Source organism: Dromiciops gliroides, chromosome 3, assembly GCF_019393635.1.
Source record: "Dromiciops gliroides isolate mDroGli1 chromosome 3, mDroGli1.pri, whole genome shotgun sequence".
NCBI classification, from domain to species: domain Eukaryota; kingdom Metazoa; phylum Chordata; class Mammalia; order Microbiotheria; family Microbiotheriidae; genus Dromiciops; species Dromiciops gliroides.
Genome location: NC_057863.1, coordinates 282,488,580 through 282,515,001, shown reverse-complemented (window position 1 = coordinate 282,515,001; position 26,422 = coordinate 282,488,580). Strand labels below are relative to the sequence as shown.

At 38.2% G+C, this 26,422-nt stretch overlaps 1 protein-coding gene across 1 annotated transcript in view; it reads left to right on the top strand.

Annotated features, from left to right (window-relative positions):
* The first annotated feature begins 7,741 nt into the window (after positions 1-7,741).
* The window catches only part of LANCL3 (LanC like 3), a 105,002-nt gene continuing 86,321 nt past the window's right edge, over positions 7,742-26,422 (top strand). The window contains exon 1 of the mRNA XM_043991162.1: positions 7,742-8,351. Within this exon, the coding sequence (XP_043847097.1) occupies positions 7,779-8,351 (573 nt within the window). The 5' untranslated portion in view covers positions 7,742-7,778. The remainder of the gene's footprint in view (positions 8,352-26,422) is intronic.

Below are 26,422 nucleotides of genomic sequence, written 5' to 3'. Positions count from 1 at the left end.
AATATCCCCAAGAATATAACACCCTCAGTTTATTGCAAATAAAATACATCTATTTGTGAAAGCTGACATAAATCACTGTGCTGTATTTATTTATTCTAAATAATTTATGTGTTTAGTTTGGGATGGCTCAAAGCATACTAGTATAGATAATGTTTTCTGACACTAAAAGGTATTCCTTGCATAGCACAAGGAAACTTGTTTTTTTTTCCTCTCCTGAGATTTAAAATTCATGTTTTATCCATAGAACTGTGCCTATGAATAAACATCTCAGTCCTCCTCATCCCAGAATTGAAAGGAAACAAAAACCATGAGAAACAGCTGTGCTATAGTGGAAAATACTTTAGGCTAGAAAGCAAGGGCCTGGTATATGGTAGGCACTTATAAATGTTTATTGATTGACCTGGGTTTGAGTTCAAGCACTGTATTTGGTTGGTTAAGTAAGCTTAGGCATTACAATTCACTCCTTGGATCTTCTTTTCCTCTTCTTTAAAGTGTCATCATTGCCTCACCCCACCCCACCAAAAAGGGCAGAAAAAGAACATTTGTGTAAAGAAATTTCTTTCTTCAAGAGAAATTTGTGTAAAATCTTTGTGAATAGTCTCTCAGATAAAAATATTGAGGAGAAATACAGACCAATGAAGACTATATAGATAACTGCTTCTTCAGATGAATATAGGGTTTAAAGGTAGAATTATGACTTAAATAGTGATGGCTTCAGGATATTGTGGTTCAGCATCTTATTTGTGCATTGCTATTTTTAGAGTTTTAAAGTTTACAGCTGAGAAAGCATAAATCAAAGAGCTGGGAACTATGGGGAGATTATATAAGAACTATTGGGTTTATACTGGACAATCATACTTAAGTTTTACCTCATAAGCTAAATATAAGTCATTGGCCATCAAGGCCATCTGAGATTTGGGGAGATTTACGAAGCCAGAAAAAAGTCTGAGAAGCTATAGAAAGAGATAGATAGATGAGTAGTAGAGCAGGCTGAGCACGAGAGAAGTTAAAGATACCAGGGACAGATGATATAACAGGCTTCCAGCTGAGACAGCTGACTCTTCAACAGTCTTGCTACCTGGCATGTGTATCTATTTTCCCTTCTTCAATGGAATAAAGTTTTTCTTGTAATCACTGTTGGATCTTTCATTTAATTTTAATTTTAGTTACTTTTTCAGAGTTAACAGTTGTTATAATAACTTCTGTGAGCAATTTGGTATTTTCAGTTAACAGTGGTTGCATAACCTCTGTGACTTTTTGGTCATTTATTTTCAGAGTTTGACACAAGTAAAGGAGTGAATCACTCCATTTAAGAGTTACCTATTAAGACTCTGAGAGTTTCAAATTGTATCATGTGGCATATCCCTGTCGGGGAACTCTAGACCTATTTCCATGAATGCAGGTTGGGTAGGGGATCCATTGCAAAGAAAGAAAGTAGAGCCCAGAGATGTCATACATGCTGCTAATGGGCTGATGTAGCAGGAACCAGATTAAAAAAATAGTTGGGAAATGTTTAACAAAATAAATAAAAATACAATGGAATGTAGGTATTGTTAATATGTGGGTTTCTAAGTTAAAGATGCTGCTGCAAGGATCCTTATATAGAGTTTAGTAGCCCCTCCTTTCTATTGGAGTTTTATACTATTGTTCTATAGTATGCCTAATATATATATCATACACGTTTCCCCTTTGGACTGTAAATTTATGGGCATCCTAGACTGTATACCTAGTAGTGTTCTGCATGTAGTAGGGGCTGAAAAAGTTTCTGTTAAATCGAACTAATGCCTAATAGCTGTTCTTTTGACATATTAACATTTTCATGTAGATTTCCCCCTAAGACCTAATGTATAATACCATTTTGCTTTGTTGCTTGGGTAGTTCCTTTTATTTGAGGAACTTAATGTTGGGAACTATATAATGTTATTTTCATTATGTCTTTGGCAGTTGGGGTTAAGTGACTTGCCCGGGGTCACACAGCTAGTGTCTGAGGCCGAATTTGAACTCAGGTACTCCTGACTCCAGGGTTGGTGCTCTATCCACTGTGCCATCTAGCTGCCCCATACTTTACTTATATCTTGAAGAGTCTCCAGATAATTCAATCCATTATATTTATTAAGCACTGCCTATTGAGCACACTAGGACTTAGGGAACAATGGTTAGTTAGGTACCATGCACTGTTAGGTACTAGGGATAAAGGCAAACTTTGATATGATCAACTTTTAAAAAAACAGTTCAATCAACATGATTTAATAAAATGTGTCATAGCATAGGGCTTGAGATTTGTGAGTAGCAATTTTTTTTGCATAATCACTTACAATTATCTGCAGATATTCATAATTTGCATAAACAAACCCCATTTGATTTTTAATATTTTATTCCTGGACAGTTTTGCATAATTTTACTTGAATTACTTGATGAAACTACTGAAGTTATTTTCTGACCATAGTTTTGCATAATCTGCATAATACAACAGCTTTAGGAAAGGAATGTGGCTAAACAACTCAGCCGAGGTATGGAAACCATGTGTTCAAAATCACACATCAGCAAATTCTATTAGAAACAGCAAATGTGAAAGCAAATCTTGTAGATTTTTTTTTTTGCTTTTTTAGGAAAATGCCTTGGGCTCACTATCTCAGAGTCAGGCTATTACACATTAGGGTTCTAGAGGTTCCCCCTGAGGAGTTGGGGCATCTTTCTCTAATGCCTTCAGCTTGAGCCTCCTCAATTTTGTTTCTCCCACCGTTAGTCAATTGTGACTAGTGCCCCATTTCCATTCCACTGAACATCAATTATCTTTTGCATAGAAACATTTATTTTAAAGATATGGAGAAGAAAAGTAAAAGAAAAATTCTTCCCAACACCATGGGGACACATTCTCTCCTGTGCCGCCTCTATCTATGGGGAGAGGAATCTCAGAGTTAGCGCAATTTCTATATTAACATTGGTTGGTCCCATCAAAGTCACATCCAGATGAAACATGACTGAGATGAATCCTTGTCTTAGCTGCTTCTGTTTGGGGTCCTAAAAACCATTCCTCAGTTTTCTTTTCTTTCTTTCTTTCTTTCTTTCTTTCTTTCTTTCTTTCTTTCTTTCTTTCTTTCTTTCTTTCTTTCTTTCTTTCTTTCTTTCTTTCTTTCTTTTTTTTTTTAAGGCAATTGGGGTTAAGTGACTTGCCCAGGGTCACAAAACTAGTAAGTGTTAAGTGTCTGAGACCAGATTTGAGCTCAGGTCCTCCTGACTCCAGGGCCGGTGCTCTATCCACTGTGCCACCTAGCTGCCCCACATTCCTCAGTTTTCAATGGCACTGATGCTAGACTGGCTGCAAAATGAGAAGGGACTCAACTTCCTGACTCCTCAGATGCCCAGAATCCTGGTTTTTTGTAGGCTCATTCACCTGACATAGCCAGTGAGGTGTCATAATATTAATAGCATGATGATGATATTTCATCAGATTTTAAACTTTCCCACCTTTGATCTCAAATAGCACTAGACCTGGAGTCTGGAAGACCTGTGTTCAAAATGGCCTCAGATACTTAGAAGTTGAATGGCCCAGAGTAAGTCACTTAACATCCGTTTGCCTCAGTTTCCCCAACTGGGGATAATAATAACACCTATCTCCCAGGGTTATTGTGAGGCAAATGAGATAATATTTGTGAAGGGCTCAGCATAGACCCTGGCACTTTGGTGCGTAATAAATGCTTGTTACCTTCCTGACCTTTTGGAAGAACACAAAATTAGAGTCTCTAGAAAATCTCCTTCACCGAAAACAAAAGAACCAAATCTGAGGCAAAGAACTGAGTCCTATTTTTACAAAGCCACATGTCAAATTTTGGAGGGAGAGGGATAAAGCACTGTCTCTCACTGGTTACCAGTGACCACTGGACCAAGGAGTCCAACCAGGAGATAATTAAGCTGACTAAAGCTTTCTGAAAGCACCTCCAGTTTCAGGTACAGAACTGCAGCCAGTGAAGACTGTCTACCCCTTAGTAGATTGAAGCTACTTGTAAGAATGTCTCCACATGCTCCAAGGTGTCTTCCAGGCACCTTCATTACATGCCATCACCCCCCCCCCCCGAATCAGGGTGCCTACTCTATTTCACATGGGGAGTAGCACTCTGCTCATATGCTAAGTCGCCTTTTCCATTAAGAAGAGTGTGGGGGCAGCTAGATGGCGCAGTGGTAAAGCACTGGCCCTGGATTCAGGAGTACCTGGGTTCAAATCCAGCCTCAGACACTTGACACTTACTAGCTGTGTGACCCTGGGCAAGTCACTTAACCCTCATTGCCCTGCAAAACAAAAAAACAAAAACAAAAATAAGAGTGTGTCATTGCCTGTAGAGTTTCTGTTACTCCCTCAGAATTTTGTTAGTTGTGAGAACTAACCCTAAAATCTGAAATAGCTTTAGAAAGAAATTTATTAGGTCATTTGGCAAAGGAGAGCCAGAAGGTGTGGCTGCCTCCTAAGTCTTTGTGAGGTTACATTATATAGAGTTCAGACAAGGGCATAAGAACATTTTCCTGACTGGCTGAATATAGGCAGTAGGTAGTTCTTTGCAGAAAGGTAGTTGGAGATGTATATCAGCAAGCAAGTATAAATATTCAAATTTGGGGAAGCCAAAACACAAGCTCCGAGTGGACTAAAAATAAGACCCAAAAAAGCCCAAAACAAGAACCACGTATGATGTAAGCATTCCTTACAGCCATTCAGCTTCCTTCTAAGGTCAGCCTGACCTCTATGGTAAGCTTTTGGGTTAGACAATTTTAACCACATAAAGCTAGTTTCCAAAAATAATAATAAAGCATAAATAAAATATTTTCTCCAGAATTTTTTGATCCTTGCACTCAGCAGAACGTTTAGGTTCTTTCGTTGTTCAGATTTTCTGTCCTCGAAGCTCCTCATATCCTTTGTGGAAGCTGTTTATATCCTGAATCTTACTTTGTGACACTCCAAGGATCTTCCTTCTTCATTTCTATCAGGAATTCAAGACCTTGCTGTGTCCCAGTGTCTCTATGTTGTTTCCATCACCACAACAGAGAGAGTACAGAGAATCAGATATTCATAGATGAAAGGGACTTTTGTGGTTATCTAGTTCCTCACCTTCATTTTGCAGTTGAAGAAACTGAGGCCCAGAAAGGGGAAGTAATTTGTTCATGTCTGTACAAGTAGTGAGCACAAGACCTCTTAACTGCAAACCCTTTCTATTGTCCTTCCTGTCAAGTTTGACAGTAGAAGATCCTTCAGCAAGCATTTAAGTGGTCAGGTACTGCTGAAGGTAGGTAGGAGCGAGAGAGCGAGAGAGCGAGAGCGAGAGCGAGAGAGAGAGAGAGAGAGAGAGAGAGAGAGAGAGAGAGAGAGAAATCTTTAAGGTCAGGTGTCAATAGGCAATCACAGCATCATGAATGAATGCAGGGAACTAAATTTCTAATTGGAGGAGATAAAAGGACAACATTAATAATGATCCAGAGGACCCAAAACCCAGGATTTGGGGAGCGGTATTGAATGGGATGGGGTTTTCTTTCTTAACAAGGCATATTACTTTTTACTGCTCCTGAGTAATTGAAAATCTCTCCCCAGAACACTCTGGGTAATTTTGGCCTTTTTCTCCTTTCCCTGCCTTTCCTCCACAGTCCCTTCTTGCATTGTAGATGGAGGAGAAATTAAATTCTAATTGCTGTTTCCCCACTCTACCTCAAATACCCACTTTATATTATTATAGATAAAGGAAAAAAGTACCATGGAAGGACACTGTGAGAGTAAGTGAACTAGGATTCATGCCAGGTGGAAGGAACTTATGTTTCTAGCAATTTCCATAAATTGAGTTCCACCTCCGGATTGTATGAAGCAAGGGCCAAAGTTACGCTGTTAAATCTCTACTTCTTCATTTCTTCTAAAAAGACAATTTTCAGAAAGGTTATGCTGATAATCAACACTGGACACAGAGTACATGTTGTGGGACAGGATTTGGAATCAAAAGAACTGAATTCAGAGAAAAGCTCTGCTATTTATTTCCTGCATGAATTGAGTAAGTCACTGAATCTTTCTGGGTTTTAGTTCCTCTTGACTTAAAGGAAACTAATTAAAATAGATTATCTCTAATGTTTTCTCCAGTTCTAAATCCTATGATTTTTATGATCTAAGTGTATGCTGGAGCCAGCTCAATCTGGGGAAAGTTGATTGTTAAAGTTTAATTATGAGCCTTTACACACACACACCTCAGAAATCAGCAAATACTTCAAATTAGGGTTTGATTTATTTTGTTGGTTGTCTAGAGAAAGTGACTGAGAACATGTTAATAATGTAGATTAAATTTAAAAGTAAGTCCTGCCTGCTTTTTGTTTTTTGTAGAGACAGTTGTTAAACATTTTCCAGCACACCAGTTTATGATCCTGTAAATAGAATAATTGTTTTCCCCTGCCCAAAATAATTTCTTCTTCCTTTCCAGATGTTTGAAATACCACCACTAGTGATTTCCTATGAAAATCTTAAATTCTCATCAGCTCACTTGGTTCTTGGTCTTAGATTTCTCAACCTAAAGGCAAGAGAAGCACCTTGAAAGGAGTAGAAGTAGCTTAAAGAGCTCAAGGATGTATTATTAGTATCGTTAATAATGTTGATATTAAATTATTGATGACAATAAAATATAGCAATGCTGTTTTCTGATTCCAGGATGTGTTGCTCTTAAACCATGAATGTGGTGTTTGTTTTTTTTTTTAACATCGTTAAAGTCTCAAAAGTCTATGTATTCAAAAGTGAAATGAACAGTCCTTTGAATTTCACCAAATCTGTGACATTACCTTCTTTTGGAAGAAGATTCATTATTTTGCACAAAACGGGAGTTACTAAACCTATAGAACTTCTGGGATTAAGAAAATGAGAGTCCAGAAGTAACTTAAAAGTACTTCTCTCCCCCCCACCCCAAACTACCAGCTTTCTTTTTGAACATTCTCTTCTTCTTTAGCAAAGGGTTCACGCCTATATTCAACATTTCAGTATTAAGAAATTGCACGCTGGGGAGGCCACGCGCGCCCCTAGCCTCTCCAGGTGGCATCCCTCCACTTCCAGACTGGGACAAGTGGAAGAGGAGGAGCCAGAGGCGGAGCGGGATGTGTGGCTGCGGTTTAGCAATAGGTTAAACCAGATAACCTCTTCCCCCTTTTGTTCAGCTGGACTCTGCCTAAAGAGAGAAAAGGTAGTGAGAGTGGCATGGTAGCAGCAGCAGCGGTGACAACAGCAGCAGCGGTGACAGCAGCAGCAGTGGCGACAGCAGCAACAGCAGCAGCAGTAGCAGGCGGCAGTCCCTGGAGGAAAGGAGGAAGCCACTAGCAAATTGCACTGGCAGCAGGGAAAGGAAGCATCCTCCCGGGTCACAGAGGGCTCTGCTCTCCCGCTACAACCTCCAGAGCATCAGCGGCACCCCTATCGGTCACCACTCCGTGACCCACTTTGCCAGCCTCTGCTTTTCATTCTGTGATCCCCCTCCTCTTCTCACCTCTCTCGCTCCTTCCTTTCTTCCCCTGCTGTATCCATCTAGTTTCTTGGGAGAGCAGGGGTGTAGGTGCTCTGCGAGGTGTACCTTCTCCACCAGCCCCCTCCCCCTCGAATTTGCCCACCCCACCCCCAGCCCACTCCGGGATTATTTTTGGGAGTGGGGTAGAGTAGGCAGAGGTGAAGAACGAGGAGAGAGAGAGAGAGAGAGAGAGAGAGAGAGAGAGAGAGAGAGAGAGAGAGAGAGAGAGAGAGAGAGAGAGAGAGAGAGGAGATCAAGGGGAGGTGGGACATGGAGAGCAAACGCTGCTTCGCCAACCGCTTCGATGATTACCAGGGCAGCCTGCTAGCTGGCCAGTGTAAGGAGGCGGTAGCGCCCTTGGTCACGGCCACCATCGACCGCATTCTGAAGGAGCTGCCTCAGCTTGGGGGCAGCGGGGAATCTAAGGGGGCGGCGGCGCGGGAGAGCTGCTGCCAAGGGGGTCTGTACAGTGGCGTGGCAGGGGTGGCCTACATGCTGTACCACGTCTCCCAGTGCCCTCTTTTCGCCCCGTCCCGGGAGAGGTATCTCCGTTTGGCCAAGCGGCTCATTGACGCCTGCACCCGCGCCGAGGAGTGGGGGGAGCCGGACGCGGATACTCGCGCTGCCTTCTTGCTTGGGGGTGCGGGTGTCTATGCGGTGGCAGCTTTAGTTTACCACGCCCTGGGTCGGCCTGACTATGTGCAGCCGCTGGGCAAGTTCCGGGAGCTGTGCGCCATCTGCGCCCCGGTCTCCTTCCTGGAGTGCGGTTCCGACGAGCTCTTCGTGGGCCGCGCGGGCTACCTGTGCGCCGCCCTGGTGCTGAAGCAGAAACTCTCCCTGGAGGTAAGGATCTCCCTTTTCTCTCCCTGTGCGCCTCCCCCAACTTCCTCTGCTTAGCGCTCAGTCTCTAACCCTCTTTTCCCATCCTTTCCCCTTCCCTTCTTCTGTTTGCTACAGTTATCTGTCAGCACTGGTCTCTACCTCTATCTCATCCTCAATCTTTCTATGTCTCCTCTCATTGTTTCTGCCTGTCTCCATTCAGCTTTTCTTTCCTTTATTCCTTCTCCAATTAGCTTCTCCTCTCTCCATTCCCCTGGCCCCCGGGTCTGGGATTCATCTGACTTTGTTAATATTTTATTCCTGGCTATGTGATATTTTGTTAATTAAAAATTTATTTTAGTCAGAAGCTCTTTTCCCAACTACATTTGGTGATTGGAAGTTGGTTTTCCATTTCAAGTGAAACTAGAGCATAGAATTGGAAAGGACTGTTATTGAACAAATGTGAAAACTTTCTGAGAAATTGAAATGGCTTGCCCAAGGTCATGTAATTAGCAGAGCTGGAGACCTAGGAGATGAATTTCCTCTTTTACTGAATTTGGTGCTCTTTCCACAGTAGCACATTATTGTGGGATTTTCCTATCAGATGTGAAAGGGGTTTCCCTTCCTATGAAAACTCACTCAAAACACTACAGATATACTTCACTTTGAAGTACTAAAAAATCAACGACTTTTTTTTTGGGGGGGGGGGACTGAGTTTGCTAGCTAGCTATTGTTTCTATGCAGTCATGTGAGAGTAAGTTGCTTCTTCCGACTCCTTGGAATGAAACCAAAGACAAGAATAACTGCCTTGCCATAGGTTTGGGATTTATTTATCATTCTGGCTAGTTTCCTATTCGTTTAATGCCTTCAAAAATACTATCATGAAGAATGGTAAGTGGCTTTATTAAGTAAAAAAAAAATCGTGTACAAAGAACATTCAGCAAACACTATTGAGGGCTTACTATGTGTCAGGTAGTGGGGATAGATACTGGATCTGTGATTTCATTGATATAGAGAACTCCTTCTGGAGGAAACTCCTACAGATGCAGGTCGGTACATTTTTTGCAATTGTACTAGAGAGCTGAGAAGTTAAGTGACTTGTCCAAGGTCACACAACTAGTATGTTTCAGAGGAAGAACTTGAACCCAGATCTTCCTGACACCAAGTTCAGTCCTTTATCTACTAGGATAAACTATCTCATACTTGATGACCATATAAAAGTAAAAAACAAAAACAAAAATACCCCCCCCAACAGTTTCTGCCCTCGGGAGATTAAGGTCTATTGGACAAAAGACAATTTTGATTCAGTATGGAAATTACTATGCTTTTCTTCCTTCTTAAATGTGTGACTTACCTTAGTTAATATCACAGATTTTCTTTACAGGTCATGGGATTCCGTTAAAGTACTTTTCAGTGCCCCTTTGAATTGGATTGAATTTAAAAGCTCTTCCAGATGTTTCCCCCCCTCCCCCCTCTCTGGTTACACTTATGGAAAAAATGTAATTATGGGGGGTAGAGGGGGTTAATAGAAAATATCTTGGCTCCTTTGGAGTGGAATATAGCCTCAAAAGGATTTTCTCCATAATAGAATTGTCTGAGGGTCATCACATTTAAAGTTTACTATAGGTCTGTTGAGAATATAACACTTGAATTTTAGTTGATTTTATTTGGGTGAATGAAGTGTTAGAAAATAAGGTAAAAAGATACATAGAGTCTATTTTAAAAACTGTAACTGACTTAAGCTAAATCACACAGATTCACACTCTATATTTTCTTGATTTTCAGAAGGTGACAAATCAATTAAAGTGAGATAGGAGGTTTGTTCACAGTAAGAGAAAGACTGACATGTCTCTGTGGAAAAGGCTTCTAATGCAATAGTCACTGACATAGGACTTTCTCAAAGGCTATTTTCATAATATTTAACTGGTAGAGCCACAAGTGTATTTGTGTATTTTTGCATCAAATTTCCTACTGCTTCCTAAATACTGCAGTGTTTTTAGAACATTTTCAAATTGCACTTTTTAGCAGTATCCTCTCTGCCCCACATCTCCAGGTTATGGTGGTTTGATTGTTCTTTCCCCCCATTCTATTTTACCCACTCATTGTCATTGACCAAAGTCCCTTACACCATAAGTATATAGCAGAGTGTAAGGGACAGACCAAGTCATAGGCAGAAAATCTTCACTAGGACAGTTAAAGCCTCTGGGCCACAATTTGGAGGAGGTCACTTATCTACACAGATATTTATCGACATCTCTTTTCTACCCTCCTGCTACACCATACCTATCTTTTTATATTCCAGTTTGCAAGTTCTTTCTTTTTGTCTCTAGTTCCTAGAAAAAAGAACAGCCACTCTAAGTAGATAATGGCTATGAATTTAAGCAATTCTGTCATTTCTAACATCAGCCACAGATATTCAGGGTAGAATAACTAGAGGATTGGGGGGTAGGAGTGGCACAAATAGGAAAGAGAGGTGATTCATGAAAGAGGAAGGTGATTGTCATTTCCTTAGAGATTGAGCATTGTTGAGATAGGAGGGGAACTAGAGATGGTCTAGCATAATTACCTATTTCATCATATCATGGGAAATCTTGCACCAAGTCCTGTGGATTTTTCTTTTTTCAAAATTTCTCATATTCATCTTTTATATCCATTGCTCCTTTCACCACCCTGACCCAGGCTCTCTTATCTCTTGTCCAGATTATTGCAATTATCTTCTATTTGGCTTCTCTCCTTTACTATAGTTTCTACCAGCTCCAATCCACCCTGTATAAGATAATGAAGTAATTTTAAAGCACTGCTTCTCTGCTAAAAATAAAATAAAATGGTTTCTCCTTCCCCCTAATTTGAGTTATACAGTATTCTGTATCCCTCAGCATCGAATTAGCTTCATATATAGTAAGGGCTCATCATGTCTGATTTATTGGTATTTATTGTAGTGATTGGTTAAAATGCTTTTTTCGCATCTTATTTCTCAAGAAGACTAATTTTACTTGTTTATCTGGAAATCTTGCTTCAGTGCCTCATTATAACATTGGAGGTGACCCAGGTGACTTCAAGAACACTTTCTTGAAGTCAGTGCCAGCAGAGAACAAGCTGTGCCAGATTCTGTCAAACTGAAAATACTTCAAGTCCAGTCCTGATGTCAAACAATACCTGCTGTAGGGAGACCACTCTAGCTAAGTGTGGAGAGATCATCACTAGAAGGTTGGTCACTGGGTGATGATGTTTTCCAGGTATAGTCACAAAACTATACTAAGGCATGGAGGGATTGACATTAGTCTGCTGGAGAAAATTGTCACACCAACAAAGTAACTGATTTTTTGAAATGTTAAAAGGGCAGAGGTTCTGGAAGGGATGTGGATTTGGAACCAGAGAACCTGAATTCTAGGATTGGCTTTGCTGATCACTCCCTGTGTAAACTCAAGCTGATCACTTAACTTTTCTGAGCCTCAGTTTCCTAGTCTAGAAAATGAAGGTATGAAAATGAAAGTTGAAGTCATGAAGATGAGTATTCCTGGTTCCAAGCTCAGTGCTCTTTTCACTTTGCCATCTAGCTGGCCAGACAAATTGCTTAACCTCCCTTAATCTTCATTTTCTCCCCACCTGTGAAATGGGGATAAGACAATAATACTTGGGCTATCCACATCACAGAACTGTTGTGAGGATCAGAGTTGATGATATACACAAATTATCTTTGTATGTGCTGCTTTGTAACCATAAGGTGCTATGGAACCATGGTCAAATATATTGATGAGCTTGTCTTTTATAATATGCATGTAATTGTTTTGCCACACACAGGAAGAAAGGTGCAGGCATTTTAATAACAAAAAGCATACTGGTGTGAAATACTACGTAGACAAGATAAGATATTTGCTTGGGGCATAAAAATTAGCCATTTTCTTCCATATCAGTTATTAGCTAAGAAGTATTGGAAGGAAATAAGGCTCAGAACATTTCCAGCAAAGCCACATAGATCTGAGGTGTCAAACACACATATGTTGGGCTTCATTCAACTCATCTCTCCTGAGTGTCATCAGAATCAGATTAAGTTGCAAATAGAAAATATTTAACAAAATAAGTGAAAATATAATAAGACATAGATTACAGTACATTTTAAAGGTTAAGTCCATATGTGGCCCAGAAAGATCCTCCTGGGTGGTGTAGTGCCCCCTATTTGAGTTTGATACTGCTGGATTAAAGGTCTTTCCATACCTCTATCTGTGAGTTTATGTTTAGCTGATGAAAAATTAAAAAAAAAACATTTAAAACAAATGTTTCATCTAGCCATCTATATGAACTTCTCAAACCTTACTGTCAACCAAAAAAAAACCCAAGCCACTTGTGTCTGAATTTTACAATTTGGGTACTTGGACTGAAAGAGAATAAACTATAGAAAAAGATCTCTCAGTCATATTCCACTATGATACTATACTAATGATTTGGGTGCTTCGCATTAAAATACTGGATAGTATTCAAAGCCAGTGGACACACTAACTCACCTAGCCAAATCAGATGTACACATAGGCACAATCATTAAAGGAAGTGGAATTTCTCTTTAGGAGTGGTTTCTACATCCTTTTTTGGGGGGAGGATGCTTCCTCTCCTTATCTCTGTTAACTCCCATGGTGAAGATGGCCATTCTTTTCTTATAGGTGAGAATTGTAAAAGTTGTTGCTTTAAATCTTCGATATTAAATCAGGATTCTGAGAAAGGGCCATCTCCCTACAAGATGGGAACCATCAACATAGAAAACAGAGTGGAGCTTGGAAAGGTATAAAATGAACCCTGCCAATCTTTTAGGTTCTTTGCATAGTTTGAGAGCAGTTAGTTGTCACTAGACAACTGGAATTTAGTGAAAGGTACAAGAAATATTTCCATGGGTTTGGGTCAGAACTTGAATAAGACTGGGAAGTCCTGAGCCACTCTAATGAATTTGTGTCTGGACTTAACCCTAACCCTGAATGCTTGCTGGTAGGGCTCCTGAAAGCAATGAAATTTGGGGATCTCATGCGCCAAAGCACTATAATGAACATAGTATGGAATATTACAAATATTTCATGCCATATGGACTTATACAGAAGCAAATTTGACTGATCCTTCAAGTAATTTTTTGTTTATTTAAGTTTAGACATACTCCATGATTTTTATTATTTGTGAGGGTTTTTGTTTGTTTGTTTTTGAAAATGGCTTCTTTCACAGTGGCTAGGAAAGAAGCTCTATTCAACATTAATGAAAGGAAAAGATTTGTTCTTTTAGAAAGCCATAATTCCATACTGTTCAAGTCAGAAAAATGGAAAGTTTCAGTTATTGGATATGGATCAGTGTCAATGGAACAAAATAGTTCAATTCAGGCCAACCCTTAAATTGGTTTCTTAATAACTCAGAAGAAGAAACTGTATTATACTACTTCAAAATCAGAGAGAAAAAACACTCAACAGTTTAATAGCTATTGAAACCCTTTTGATGTTTCAGAATTCATCGAACTGAATTTTATCTTTGTGATACAGAGGAGTTTGGACCAAAACTTGAAATATATCAAATGAATCACTTCTAAAGGGAGGTATTTTTGGTTATATTTGTTCTTTATGTTTTTTTCTCCCTATCTTTTCTTAACAGGTCAAACCAAATGTTTTAAGATAATCTTAGGGATAGTTTCTTCATACCGTCTCTTTCACTAAGATATTGCTTATGTGTATTTGTTTAAAAAACACTTTCCTTTGTATTATAATTGTTACACGAAGTGAATTTTATTTCATAATTTTTGTTGGCTGAAGAAATTTGAATTATACATAGGTTCTGAAAGAATTAGTATGGGTATATTGATCACATGATTTTTTTTTCACTGCAAATAGCTTTATATCTTAATGACATGTCTATACATGCATTTAAGTTGTTTTGTAATACTGTGAGTAGTAAGTGAACTTTTCAAGTAAAAATGACATTCTCATTAACTTGGTTAATTTAATTGATGCTGCTTAATTTAACAAATTATGCTTACTGTACAGCTGGTTCCCAAGTAATAGCCAATCGATTTCTCCCATGTGGCAGATATATACTTGAGTAATCTCCAATATAATCCAGTTTTATAAACTGGCATAAGCATAGAGACTCATAACTTGTCAAAAGAAGCATTACTTTCTGTCATTCATTTTTTCAAACTAGGTATCTGACTGCATTTACTAATTGGATTCAATTAATGTGTTGATACTTGCTTTCTTTGTCCCATAAAGGACACTGTTATTCTCATACATTATTTATGTTCATCCAACACCATTTATCATTCCCCAATTATTTCTCTTTCCCTATGGGTTTAGTTACTAGGGCAACTCATGAAGCTTACAGATTATTTGACCTTGTTGTTTCTTGATAAGCATTATCTTGTAAGAGCTGATTTCATCCATGTGTAGGTTTAGATTTGTCATGCTGGACAAAGAGCTATATTTTATAAGGTCTGATCTCATTTCATTGAATAAATTTAATCCTCCATGGCATAGTTGTATGGCTCTGACACGTTGAAGTGTGATTTTGCTCTTGATCCTACAAGGAATCATGTTTTCTCAGGTTAGACTGGACAGTTGCAGGCATGACTGAGCATACACCATACAAATGGATGGTAACAAAACAAGCAATAACTGTAGCACTTTTTTCAGAGTAGTAGTAGTGGGCCTTGAACAGAATGGATCCCGCGTGCTCCAGTAGAGTGAAATGCAGTGTCCATGGCAACCATGCCATCATCAACCTCAAGGCAAACACTGTGGGAACTCATTGAATTCCCACCCACAAAATGGCTTTGCTGGAAATGTTCTGAGTCTGTTTCCTTCCAATACTTAGATAATGACTGGTATGGAGGAAAATGGCTAATTGTAATGCCCCAAGTAAAGATCTTATCTTGGCTATTGTAGTATTTTGAACACGCAGTATGCTTTTTGTTATTAAAATGCATTTTCCTGTGTGTGGCAAAAAAAATTACATGCATATTATAAGTGACAAGCTCATCAATATATTTGACCGTGGTTTGATTTTTCCACATAGATAAGTATTGACGATTATGTAGCACTTTATAGTTACAAAGTAGCACATACAAAGATAATGCATGTATATCATCAACAATGATCCTCACAACAATTTTTTGATGTAGATAGCCCAAGTATTACTGTCTTACCCCCATTTCACTGGTGAAGAGGAAATGGAGATTTAGGGAAGTTAAACAATTTTCCTGGGCAGCTAGATGGCAGAGCGAATAGAGCACTGGGCTTGGAATCAAGAAGACTTAACTTCATGAATTCAAATCTAGCCTCAGGCACTTACTAGCCTTGTGACTCTGAGCAAGTCACTTAATCCTGTTTGCCTAAATTCCTCATCTGTAAAATGAGCTGGAGAAGGAAATGGCAAACCACTCCAGTGTCTTTGCCAGGAAAACCCCAAAAGGGGGTCACAAGGAGTCGGACAAAACTGAACAACAACAATAAAAGCAATTTGCCAAGTACCTACTTCTAAAAAGTAGGTGAACCAGAATTTGAACCCAGGTTACTGTTTCTCTAATCTATACCACAGTGCCTCTTTGTGAAAAACTGCCTTTGCCTCTACCTTACTTTCCGTCCAAAGAAAACCTCCAGCTATGCTGCGCAGTATTCATGGAATGATATTCAGACCCATGATTCTAATAGAAACATCAAATACTTAGAGATTAGCATTCATCAGTGCTTAAGGAGCTGAGCTCTTCTTACTTTACAGGAAGATAAACTGATCTGCCCAGGGAGATTATGTGTCAAAGCAGATGAAGAAACTAGGAATCATCTCTGACTTAAACCCTTTGAATTATACCTTTTGCTCTCTTGTTTTCCTTTTCAAAGCTGCAGGCACTCTGCAGAACTCACTTAGGTACTGACTCTCTTGTGACTTGGTTTCTGACATCTTTAAAGTAATTCATCCAACTACTTTGAGACTATTAAGGTTGTGTTAGAAAATCTCCATCTTGTCCCAGCCCATCCTTCCTTCTGATGGACTGATTAAAAGAGCTAGTCAGTTATCACTTAGGATTGCTGCATCACAGTGAAATGAACATCACATTTGGAGCTATTAGGAGTACCTGGGTTCAAGTTCCAAGTCTGAAACTTACTATCTGTGTAACTTGGGGCAAGTTAATTAAAATCTTTGCACCTAATTTTCCTCATATATAAAATGAAGGGGTTGGGCTAAATGATATCTGAAATCCCTTATATCTCTAAATCCATGATCCCCTGTACTATAAAAAGGGTGGGGATTATGTTGGTACAGCAAACATATTAATTCGATGCCACCAATTCAGAATTTGTAAGAATGAAAGCTTAGTACTTTCTGATTTTTACTGAATAACAAGGTCAAAGTGATTTTTCCTTTGTAGGAAGATATGCAATATCTTACTAATAATGCAAGGAAATATGTTCTAAATTCAATAATTTGTTCAAGCCAAGGAATCAGGAGAGAGATTCTGTCAAAAGATCATTAACTTCTAGGTCCATTAATTCATTTTTATGGGCTAAAAATGTTTGTTTCTAGTATATTGTTGTGCATATAGCTCTTCTGTGAAGTATAATTTTCTATTAATTCATCTAACCCATTAATAAAGAGATTAGTCAGTATAGGCCCATATAGACACTCACATTGATTTAGGTGGCTATTGTATGCTATACTTACAAATGTACCATATTGTACAAATCTATTGCATACTATACTTAAAAGAAACAAATGATCATGTTTAAAATATCTTATAATTGAAACTCCCCCCCAATCAAAATGTTTTATCATTCCCTTCTCCCCATTTTTACAATTAGTGAGATTTCATGAACTGTAGTCAGATGACCCTCTGTTGGAGAATAACCCATTTAAGACCCTGATGAAATAACACTTCTCACATGAATTTTATTGTTGTCCATTTAGCTTTGTTTTGTCCCACTGACATACACCATTCAATGTCCTAATCATCTCTAAATATGGATTTTGAGACAGAAGGAGAAATGGGTGGGACAGTATGGATAGTTCCACATAAATTTACCCCTCATACTGGGAAAATTAATCCAAATACATGCCCCACCAATACGAAAGCTTCAGTTTTCCAAATGAAGGACAAAACATGATCACTGAGTGCCACTGTAAGGAATTTAAAGGAGAGACTAGATTGCTAGAGATTTCGGCAGAAAAAAATGGAATGTTTCTGTTATGTAAGGAAAGATGATTTGGGTATTCGTGCCAGGAATTACTTGAGTATTTAGTGATACATGGCTTTAAAAATCAGCAGCTTCAAGAAAGATTCAAAGGAAAATTTTGATTTTGTCACAAATGATAGCAGAAGAGGCTCTGTTGCTAAAGTGACACTTCTTTCCAGTGTTCTTCCCCCATGGATATATCTATGACTTCTTCATATAGGGCAGCTAAGTGGGGCAAATAGATAGAACTTAAGGTTTGTAGTCAGGAAGACCTAAGTTCAAATAGGGCTCTGTGACCCTGAGCTAGTCTGTTTTTCTCAGTTTCCTCATCTATAAAACAGGAGTAATAATAATACCTATATCCCAAGATTGATGTGAGGATCAAATGAGATAATATTTATAAAGCACTTAGTAGAGTGTTTGGTATTTAGTATGCACCATATAAATAGTACTTTATTATTATTATTATTATTATTATTATTATTATTATTGTGATTAGGTTTTTTTTGTGTGTGGTGGGGCAATGAGGGTTAAGTAACTTGCCCAGAGTCACACAACTAGTAAGTGTGTCAAGTATCTGAGGTCAGATTTGAACTCAGCTCCTCCTGAATCCAGGGCCAGTGCTTTATCCACTGTGCCACCTAGCTGCCCCTAGTATGGTGATTCTTTTTCCACAATAACTATTTCTGTTTCATGTTCTTGGCTGGGCCTGAGTCAGGCTAGTTGCATGGTAGTTAGGCTCAATATTGGAATAAAATGGGGCAACTAGGTGGCACAGTGGATAGAGCACTGGTCTTGGAATCAGAAGGACCTTAGTTCAAATGTTGCCTCAGACACCTGACACTTACTAGCTGTGTGACTCTGGGCAAGTCACTTAACCCCAATTGCCTCACCCCCACAAAATATTGAGATGAAATGAGATACTAATAAGTCATTCAATTTTTTTTTTAAAGGAAATTTATATAACCATAGCAGGAGAAGGATTCTCCACAAGGCTAGGCATTAAGAACCCCATTGAGTTGATTCATCTGATCAAAGCTCCCATTGTGATCCACCAGCCAATCATCCCAACTCCCTTTGGGGCCTTCTTCTGCTTTGGACTCATGCAATCTGACATCACCAGTCTGAGCCCTTAATCTTACCCTGACTGAGTCAAACAAGTCTAGAGGAATATCTTAATGCCTTTTAAGGAAAAATGAGCCTAACCTCAGTAGAAGAAGGGATTAAGATATTACTTCTATAACATTTCCCCCCAGTTCTGGCTTGTTTATTAAGTTTTCCAAACTAAGATAAAATTGATTTCAATCAAATCTTATATTTGCTCAGGTTTGTCACTAGATAGCTTTATATTTACATGAATATTTTTCTTTTTTCCCCATTTATAGTATTTTACTTTTTTTTCCAATTACATGTAAAGATGGTTTTCAAAATTCATTTTTGTAAGATTTTGAGTTCCAAATTTTTCTCCCTCCCTCCCCTCCTCCCTCTCCAGGATGGCAAATAATCCTATATAGGTTACATATGTACAATCATGTTGAACATATTTCTGTATTAGTCATGTTGTGAAAGAAGAATCAGAACAAAAGGGAAAAGCCACAAGAAAGAAGCAACAACAACAAATAAAGTGAAAAAAGTATGCCTCCATCTGCATTTAGGTCTATAACATTCGACTCACCTCTCGTACCCACATATTTGCTTTAATTAAGTTTTATATAGTCTTCTAAGAAAGCATTTATGCAACACATGAATTATTAATTCCATTGGTAATATAATGGGCTAAAGAGTAGCACTCGGCGTCCTGGGTCCTTTGACTCATACCGACCATGTGACATCTGGTAAATCACTTAGAGCAGCTTTCTATAAAACTATTACTTGCAGAACAATTGCAAAGCTGCATTGATAAAGAGATTTTTCTCACTATGAGTTCCCTACACTAATGACATCACAGGTCCATCCTTCCCCACCCCCTAAGATTTTGGAAAATAAGTGTATTACCTACCAATCATTAACCATCAAAATGCTAGGCATGGCAGTTTCTCCATTAAAGTGGCTAGCTATGAGCCATATACATCTGGGGCCCAATGAATGTGAACAGTGAATTCCCTGAAGTGGTCACATTGTTTGAATTTGTGCTGCATATTTCCTTTGGACTGGAACCGATCACCATATTTTCTATAATTATAATTTTGAAAAGTGTAAATTCAAATGTATGTGATCACCTTAGGGGATTCCTTATCTGCATTAATAGGGACCTAGCTATATTTATATTAGTATAGCCATCTATTATTTAGGTATTTATATTTGTATGAAACATTTGAATTAGATAGTGACATTGTGTTAGTAGTGATGGTTGAAAAGGTCTTTCTTTGGTTTTAGTTAAGTAGCAAGCCAGGCCTCACTTACTAAAATCTAGAATAAAACTTTTGGAGTCAATTTATCATTTTAGTTTCCACCAAAATAATGTTCTAGCAAGTAATAGCAGAGTTGGATATCTGCAAAACTCACCACTGTGGAACCAAATTAAAATCTAATTAGGAAATGTTAAATAAAATAAATAAAAATAGAGTACAACATAGATGATGTAAGTTCATGGTTTTTAAAAGTAAAAATTCAGCCTACATTCCTTTCTATCTGAGTTTGACACCAATACTCTACAGTAATTAAATTTTATTTTCTGTTAGATAAGAGAACTTAGTGCATCATATATGTAAATCTGCATTGTATAGAACTTGAGGTGTGGGAGCTCATGGAGAAGCATGGAGAAGCAAGGAGGAATGTCAGTAGGCTGAGTAAGAAATAGGCAAACTGTTTGTCATAAAACCTAGATGCTAGGTCTGACTTTGTCATACTAACTGGGTGACATAGGGCAAATCACATAACTTTTCTGAGTCTCAGTTTCTTCATCTGTAAAATGAAGATAAGTTCTACCTACCTCATAGATTTGTTGTGAGAATCCAGTGAGATATATATGAGAGCACCATAAAGTGTTATATAAAAGTAAAGAATAAGGACTGTTTTAGAGTGGTATAATTACCCACTTCTTTTATTCCCCTTTCTTTTCTCTTTCTCTCTCCTAATTTATACAGGTTAGTACTGAGGATTGGGAGTGGTAATAACTGCCAATGGGTGCAGCAATTAGTCATTAATAAAAGTGGCAGGATTAGGCACTCAGGACAGTTGCACCAGGGTAGCAGTTTAAGTTATCCCCTTTCTTGCTGACCTCAAATACGCCTATCACAGCTTGGGCCACGAGTTAATCCACGGCTGGTCTAAAGTGACTATTGTGAGAAGCTAATCGCTGCTATTCAGTCACCTACAAGGTAGCTCACAACTGAAATTTAGCATGATGTGGCTGCATTTTGATTGTGACCTAAATCCTCAACTCAGGTGGGTTCTGGGCTCTATTGCCGTCAGTACCTTGTATGGATTTAGGCTGTGTGATGGAGGTCTGAAGGACCCTTTTCAGACTTGTGTCACTTCTGAAAATTTAGGGCATCTCTCAGAAAGTGGATGAATTCTAGACACCCTTAGAGACCTCCAAACTCGTCTAGAAAGTTGTTTGGTAATCTGGACAGTATCTTCCCTAACACCCCTTGTTCTCCCCCGGCACCCCCCCCCACATCAAGTATGCCCCAGTGATATCAAGGCATAGGAGGTCCAGAAATAAGGCTCTGAAGGAGATAGTTCATAATGATCCCTTTAAATAATAGTAAAAATTTTGTTGGAGAAACTTGCCTGGAATGCACCTTCTCACATCCACCTCTTGGAATCCTTGGCTTCTTTCAAGACTCAAATCAAGTTGTACCTTCTACATGAGGTCCCCATAGCTCTTAGTGCCTTCCCTTCTAAGGTTGCCTTGAATTTATGTTGTATTTATCTTGTATGTACATATATATTTATATATTTGTGTCTGTATATATGTATATGTATATATATATATCCACATATACCTCTCTGTGTACATGCTTATATGTACACACATATACATACATACATACATATATGTATACACACACATATACTCATAGTTCTCATTAGAATATAAGTTCTTTGAAAACAGGGACTGTTTTTGCCTTTTCTTCATTTCCCCAAGGCTTAGCACAGTGGCTGGTAAATGCTTGTTGATTGATTTATAGCTAGGATTGTGGGTGGAAAGATTCCCACTCCATATAAACACCATTTCCAGGGTTTCTCCTTCTATTTTGCTTTAAGGCATACAGATAGCATACAGTCCTTTTATTTTTATTGCACCCTGCCCTATGCATATTATGTTGGTTTCTTTGCACACATTTCTGGGTGCCACCTCCCTCAAATATTCCTAACATTAACTATGGATCTTTGAAATATTTAAGTGCAATACCCTATTTATTATAGAGATAAATAAGCAAGTTGAAATGTTCATAATTTCATGAAACAACAACAAGAAAAGAAACTTTCACATCATTCGGGGGTGATGTTGATCATTTACAAAAGGACAACCCACAATTTAAAAATCAGGCTCTTCAGAGCAGATTGACTTCATCTCTCACAAAAACTTCTCAGTATTCATGGATCTGCCAGTAAAACCCTTTAGAATTAGTCCCTTGATTGACAGGGAGATGGGTAAGTTACGGATCTGGTCATATATTCATTTACAGCACAGAGATGGCAGAAGGAGATCCCTTTCACAGTATAAAGTGGGAAATTTGCCTAGTTCATGACATACTAAAGTGATTCACATGAATGATTTCATGTGGGCAAATTGAAATCTTCTGATTGTTGAGCTGAAAGCTAGCTTTTGAAAAGTGTCATTTTGGACATGCACAATGTCTAATTTACACATAAAAAGAGTATTTGTTTAAAATTCCCAAGGTTTTAATCACCAGCCAATGTTAAAAGTCCCTTTTCCTGTCCCTCTTTCTCTTTTCTTCTGTTTTTAATCCTCTTTCTGTTAAGGTCTTGAATCTACAAATCAGCCAGTAGGATTGATTTTGTTGATTACAAAAGATTTTTCTCCAGAATTTGTCCTCTTTTGTTTTATTCTCCTAAACACAAGGTCAAGGAATCAAATGCCCAAATTCATGAATTCCAAATCCTGTATAACAATATTCAAAGGGATCTGCAGTCTCAGCAAGAGAGATATTCCCTTCAACAATGCAGATCATAACCCATTTATTCCTATTTATTGTCAACAAGAACTATTAAGCTTTTATGGATAGTTTCTAGATTAATCATATTCTAGAGGAAAGAGTACTGGACTAGATGTCAGAAGTACTGGGTTCTGGACTTAGCTTGAACACTTGCGATGTGTGTGACCTTGACCAACTGATTTAACCTTGCTGAGCCTTAGTTTTCTAATCTGAAAGAGGATAATAATCCACCCCAGTAGGTGAGGGCTCAGAGAGCCTACATGGACTTGGAGCCCAGAGACCTGGGTGTGAATTCTGATACCAACACTTGTCAGTTATATGACCATAGACAAATCTCTTAACTTCTCTGAGCCTCATTTTTTTCTCATCAGTAAGATACCACTTGTTTTACAGAGTTGATATGAGGAAAACATTTTGTAATTTTTAAGAGGCTATATAGGTCCGAGTTTATCAACATCAAATGAAATCATGATTGTGAAAGCACTCTGCAATTTGTTTAGCATTATACTTATAGGTATGATACTTTAGTCACTCTATAGTAGGTATGTTTGCTTAAGTGTTATATTGGGTCAATTGTTAATGTGACTTTGAGGCAGTTTGGAGGGAAATCTGTCTCTGAACTTTAATAGATTCAATACAATTTCCAAACTTTAAAAGTTATGACTATCTTTTGGGTTGCTTATTTGGGACCACTGCAGTGCAATTATTCAGTAGAATGAATTAAAATTCAATTCTATAAACATTTGCTAAGCACCTATATATCATCCAAGGTGCTAAGACACAAAGATAAAAGAACAAACAAAAACAAAAACAAAAAGAAATGGCATTGTCCCCTCAACCGACTTGTTCTACCAGGGATGATGTGGCACATACACAGATAAATGTGTTACAAGATAGAGTGTGATGGGGACTTAATATTAGGAACATCTGAGGAGGTAGAGAATACTTTCTGGAAAAGGGGATAGATTCAGAAATGGTTTCATAGAAGAGGTAGTACCATAGTTGGTGATGTGAAATGAGGCTATAAAGGGAGTTTTGATGCAGATTGTGGAAAACCTTCAATGCTAACCTAAGGAGTTTGCATTTTTATCATGGAGCAGTGGTTAACCTCTTTAAGTTATGTAAAATTCCATGAATATTGCCATGAGTATTTAGACTATTGACATCAGTTGGTTGAGAGTATACATTATGACCCAAATCTACTCTGAATCCAGTAATGCTTTTAAATCACTTTGTGTCATGGGGTACAGGAGAAAAAGCACTGTTTCTAAAGTCAGAGGACCTGGATTCAAATCTTGCTTAATTTCTGTGATAGTCACTTAACCTTCATGAGCCTCAGTTTCCTCATCTGAATATCAAAGGGGTTGGAATGGATGGCTTCTGAGTCCTCTTCTATTTCTAGATTGATGATCTGAATTACTCCATATATTTGAAAAATATTAATATATATGGGCATGACACTTTAGTCACTCTATAGGAGATATGTTTGCTTAATTGTTGTATTTGGCCAAACTGCATGTTTGTTGGAGCAAAATCAAAATGACCTTGCTCAGTGCCCATGGAAATTCTCAAATCCCTTGCAAAAACACCACACCTAATGCACTGGGAGTCACTAACCCAGAGGCAATAAGGACCCAACACAGAGTTTTGAGCAGGGGAGCGATATTGTCAGACCTGCAAATTAGGAAGATAACTTTGGTAACTATGTGGAGGCTGGATTATCAAAATGCTATTGAAGTAGCTCAAGTAAGAGATGATGGGGCTCTATACTAGAATTTTGGGGTGTGAATGGACAGCAAAACAGATGTGAGAGAATTGAAAGAACAAAAAAAGTCATGTACTGGAAAAAGTCGTAAAGCTCTTTGGTAGCAATTATTGACTGGCTATTATAAGTGTGGGTTCTTGATAAGAAGCTGTTCATGAGTTTATCACTGTGAAGAGAATACTTCAACATTTTGAATAAGGATAGGGTCTGAGTCCTTCAAGGAAGAAAATCCAACTCTAAATAGGGTTGTCTCCTTAAAGATTCTGTCCAGTGATGTGGGTGTGCTTTTGTTTGCTGGATTTTCTGTTTAGCTGGTTGTCCTTAATCTCTTGCACCCTGTTGAGTCTGGACATTCACATACTTTTTCATGTAGCCTCATGAAAATTATCAGCTTCCCTCAGGTGCTAAATCTTTCTTTTGAAGTTGAAGGGTTTTCTTTCTCTCTCTTTCTCTTTCTTTTTAAAATTTTCTTTGTGTGTGTGTGTGTGTGTGTGTGTGTGTGTGTGTGTGTGTAGTGTAGTGTAGATAGAGGTAAAGGATATGCTGGGTGTGGAAAAGTGATGTTTCTTTTCCCTTTCACTGTTGCAGAATGAGTGTTTATATTCACACTTCAGCTTTTGAACATGTTTATGTAAAACTTTAAAGGCAATTGCCCCACCTAATCACCCAAAGATGGGTTTTCTGTATCTCTGCTAACTCTTAGGTCTTTTATCTGTGGAAGAATCGTTATTGGATTAAGGTGTATGTTGAGTTCTGAGTTTATTTGATTCTTTTCAGTTCAGTTTTGGATCTGTACAAGAAAAGGGACTTGAAAGGTGACTTTTAAAATGTCTTAGTCTCTTAAATGATTAAGTATTTGTATTTAGTTGATTGATGTGAAGCTTTGAAAGAGGATAGTAAGTGTGACAAGGTGTACCTTTTGATTTCCATGAATCAGTTGATTCCTACCTGATAGCTTTTTCTCTGTTTTCAAAAGAAAACATAAAATAGCTTGAATTTCCAATTTTTAAAAATAACATATGATTTTGGGGTTATGGGGCTGTGTATAGTACAGTAAACATAAACTAGAATTTAGAGAATTTTTGTACATCAGATATCTTGTTGAAGTATATATCTGGATTTATATGCCCTTCAAAAATGAGATATTGAAGCAATTTCCTTACTGCTATGGGAAGGCATGGCATTCAACAAGCTTTTATAATGAACACCAAACAATAAATAGCTCCTGTCTTCAGGGAGCTTATGACAACCATTGTACCAAGTAACACCTGATTTTATAAAGAGATTCTATGTACTTGAATCTTTTTAAGAGACCAGTAATAACAACCTGTTCTAAGTAATAATGCTAAGCTCTCTTGACTTTGAATCTGCTGTGAATGCTCTTCTTTGAATTATCATCTTTAATTATATTCAGGTTATTCCACAAATCATTGTTAATGGGACCTTTGTTTCTCTAGCCCTGGATTCTTGAAGACTGTGTCAGTGGAATGCAGGCTGTGGCAGGTTTTGCCAAATTGGACACGGTTTTCAAGATCCGGAGCTATCCCCATGCCATGCTGCATGACTTTGGGCAAGTCACTTCCCTTGTCTGAAGAGTTGATTTCTAAGGTCCCTTCAAACTTTAATATGTTATGATTCTATAAGTTAAATGGAAAGTACCATACCTTTTAGAGATAATAATAGCAAAAATAGCTCATGTCTCTATAATAATTTATTACTTACAAAGTAATTTCATATACATAATCTCATTAGTTTCATGGTTCTATAATTCCATGTTAAGTTTTTTTTCTTCTGCACAACAGCATTTTTCTGGATGGTGCAGAAATTCTCTAGGGAAGTCAATTGCATATTCATTGGCCAGCTGCACTGGGAAGACCTCCTTCCCCAGAATTAGGAAGTTAAAGCAATCTCTTTCTGAATATTTTTCTAGGTTGCCTTGCTTCTCTTTTTTGCAATCCTTCTGTTCCTTAGCTTCACCATCATGGCCATGTGTGATTTAGGGCTAATTTTTTT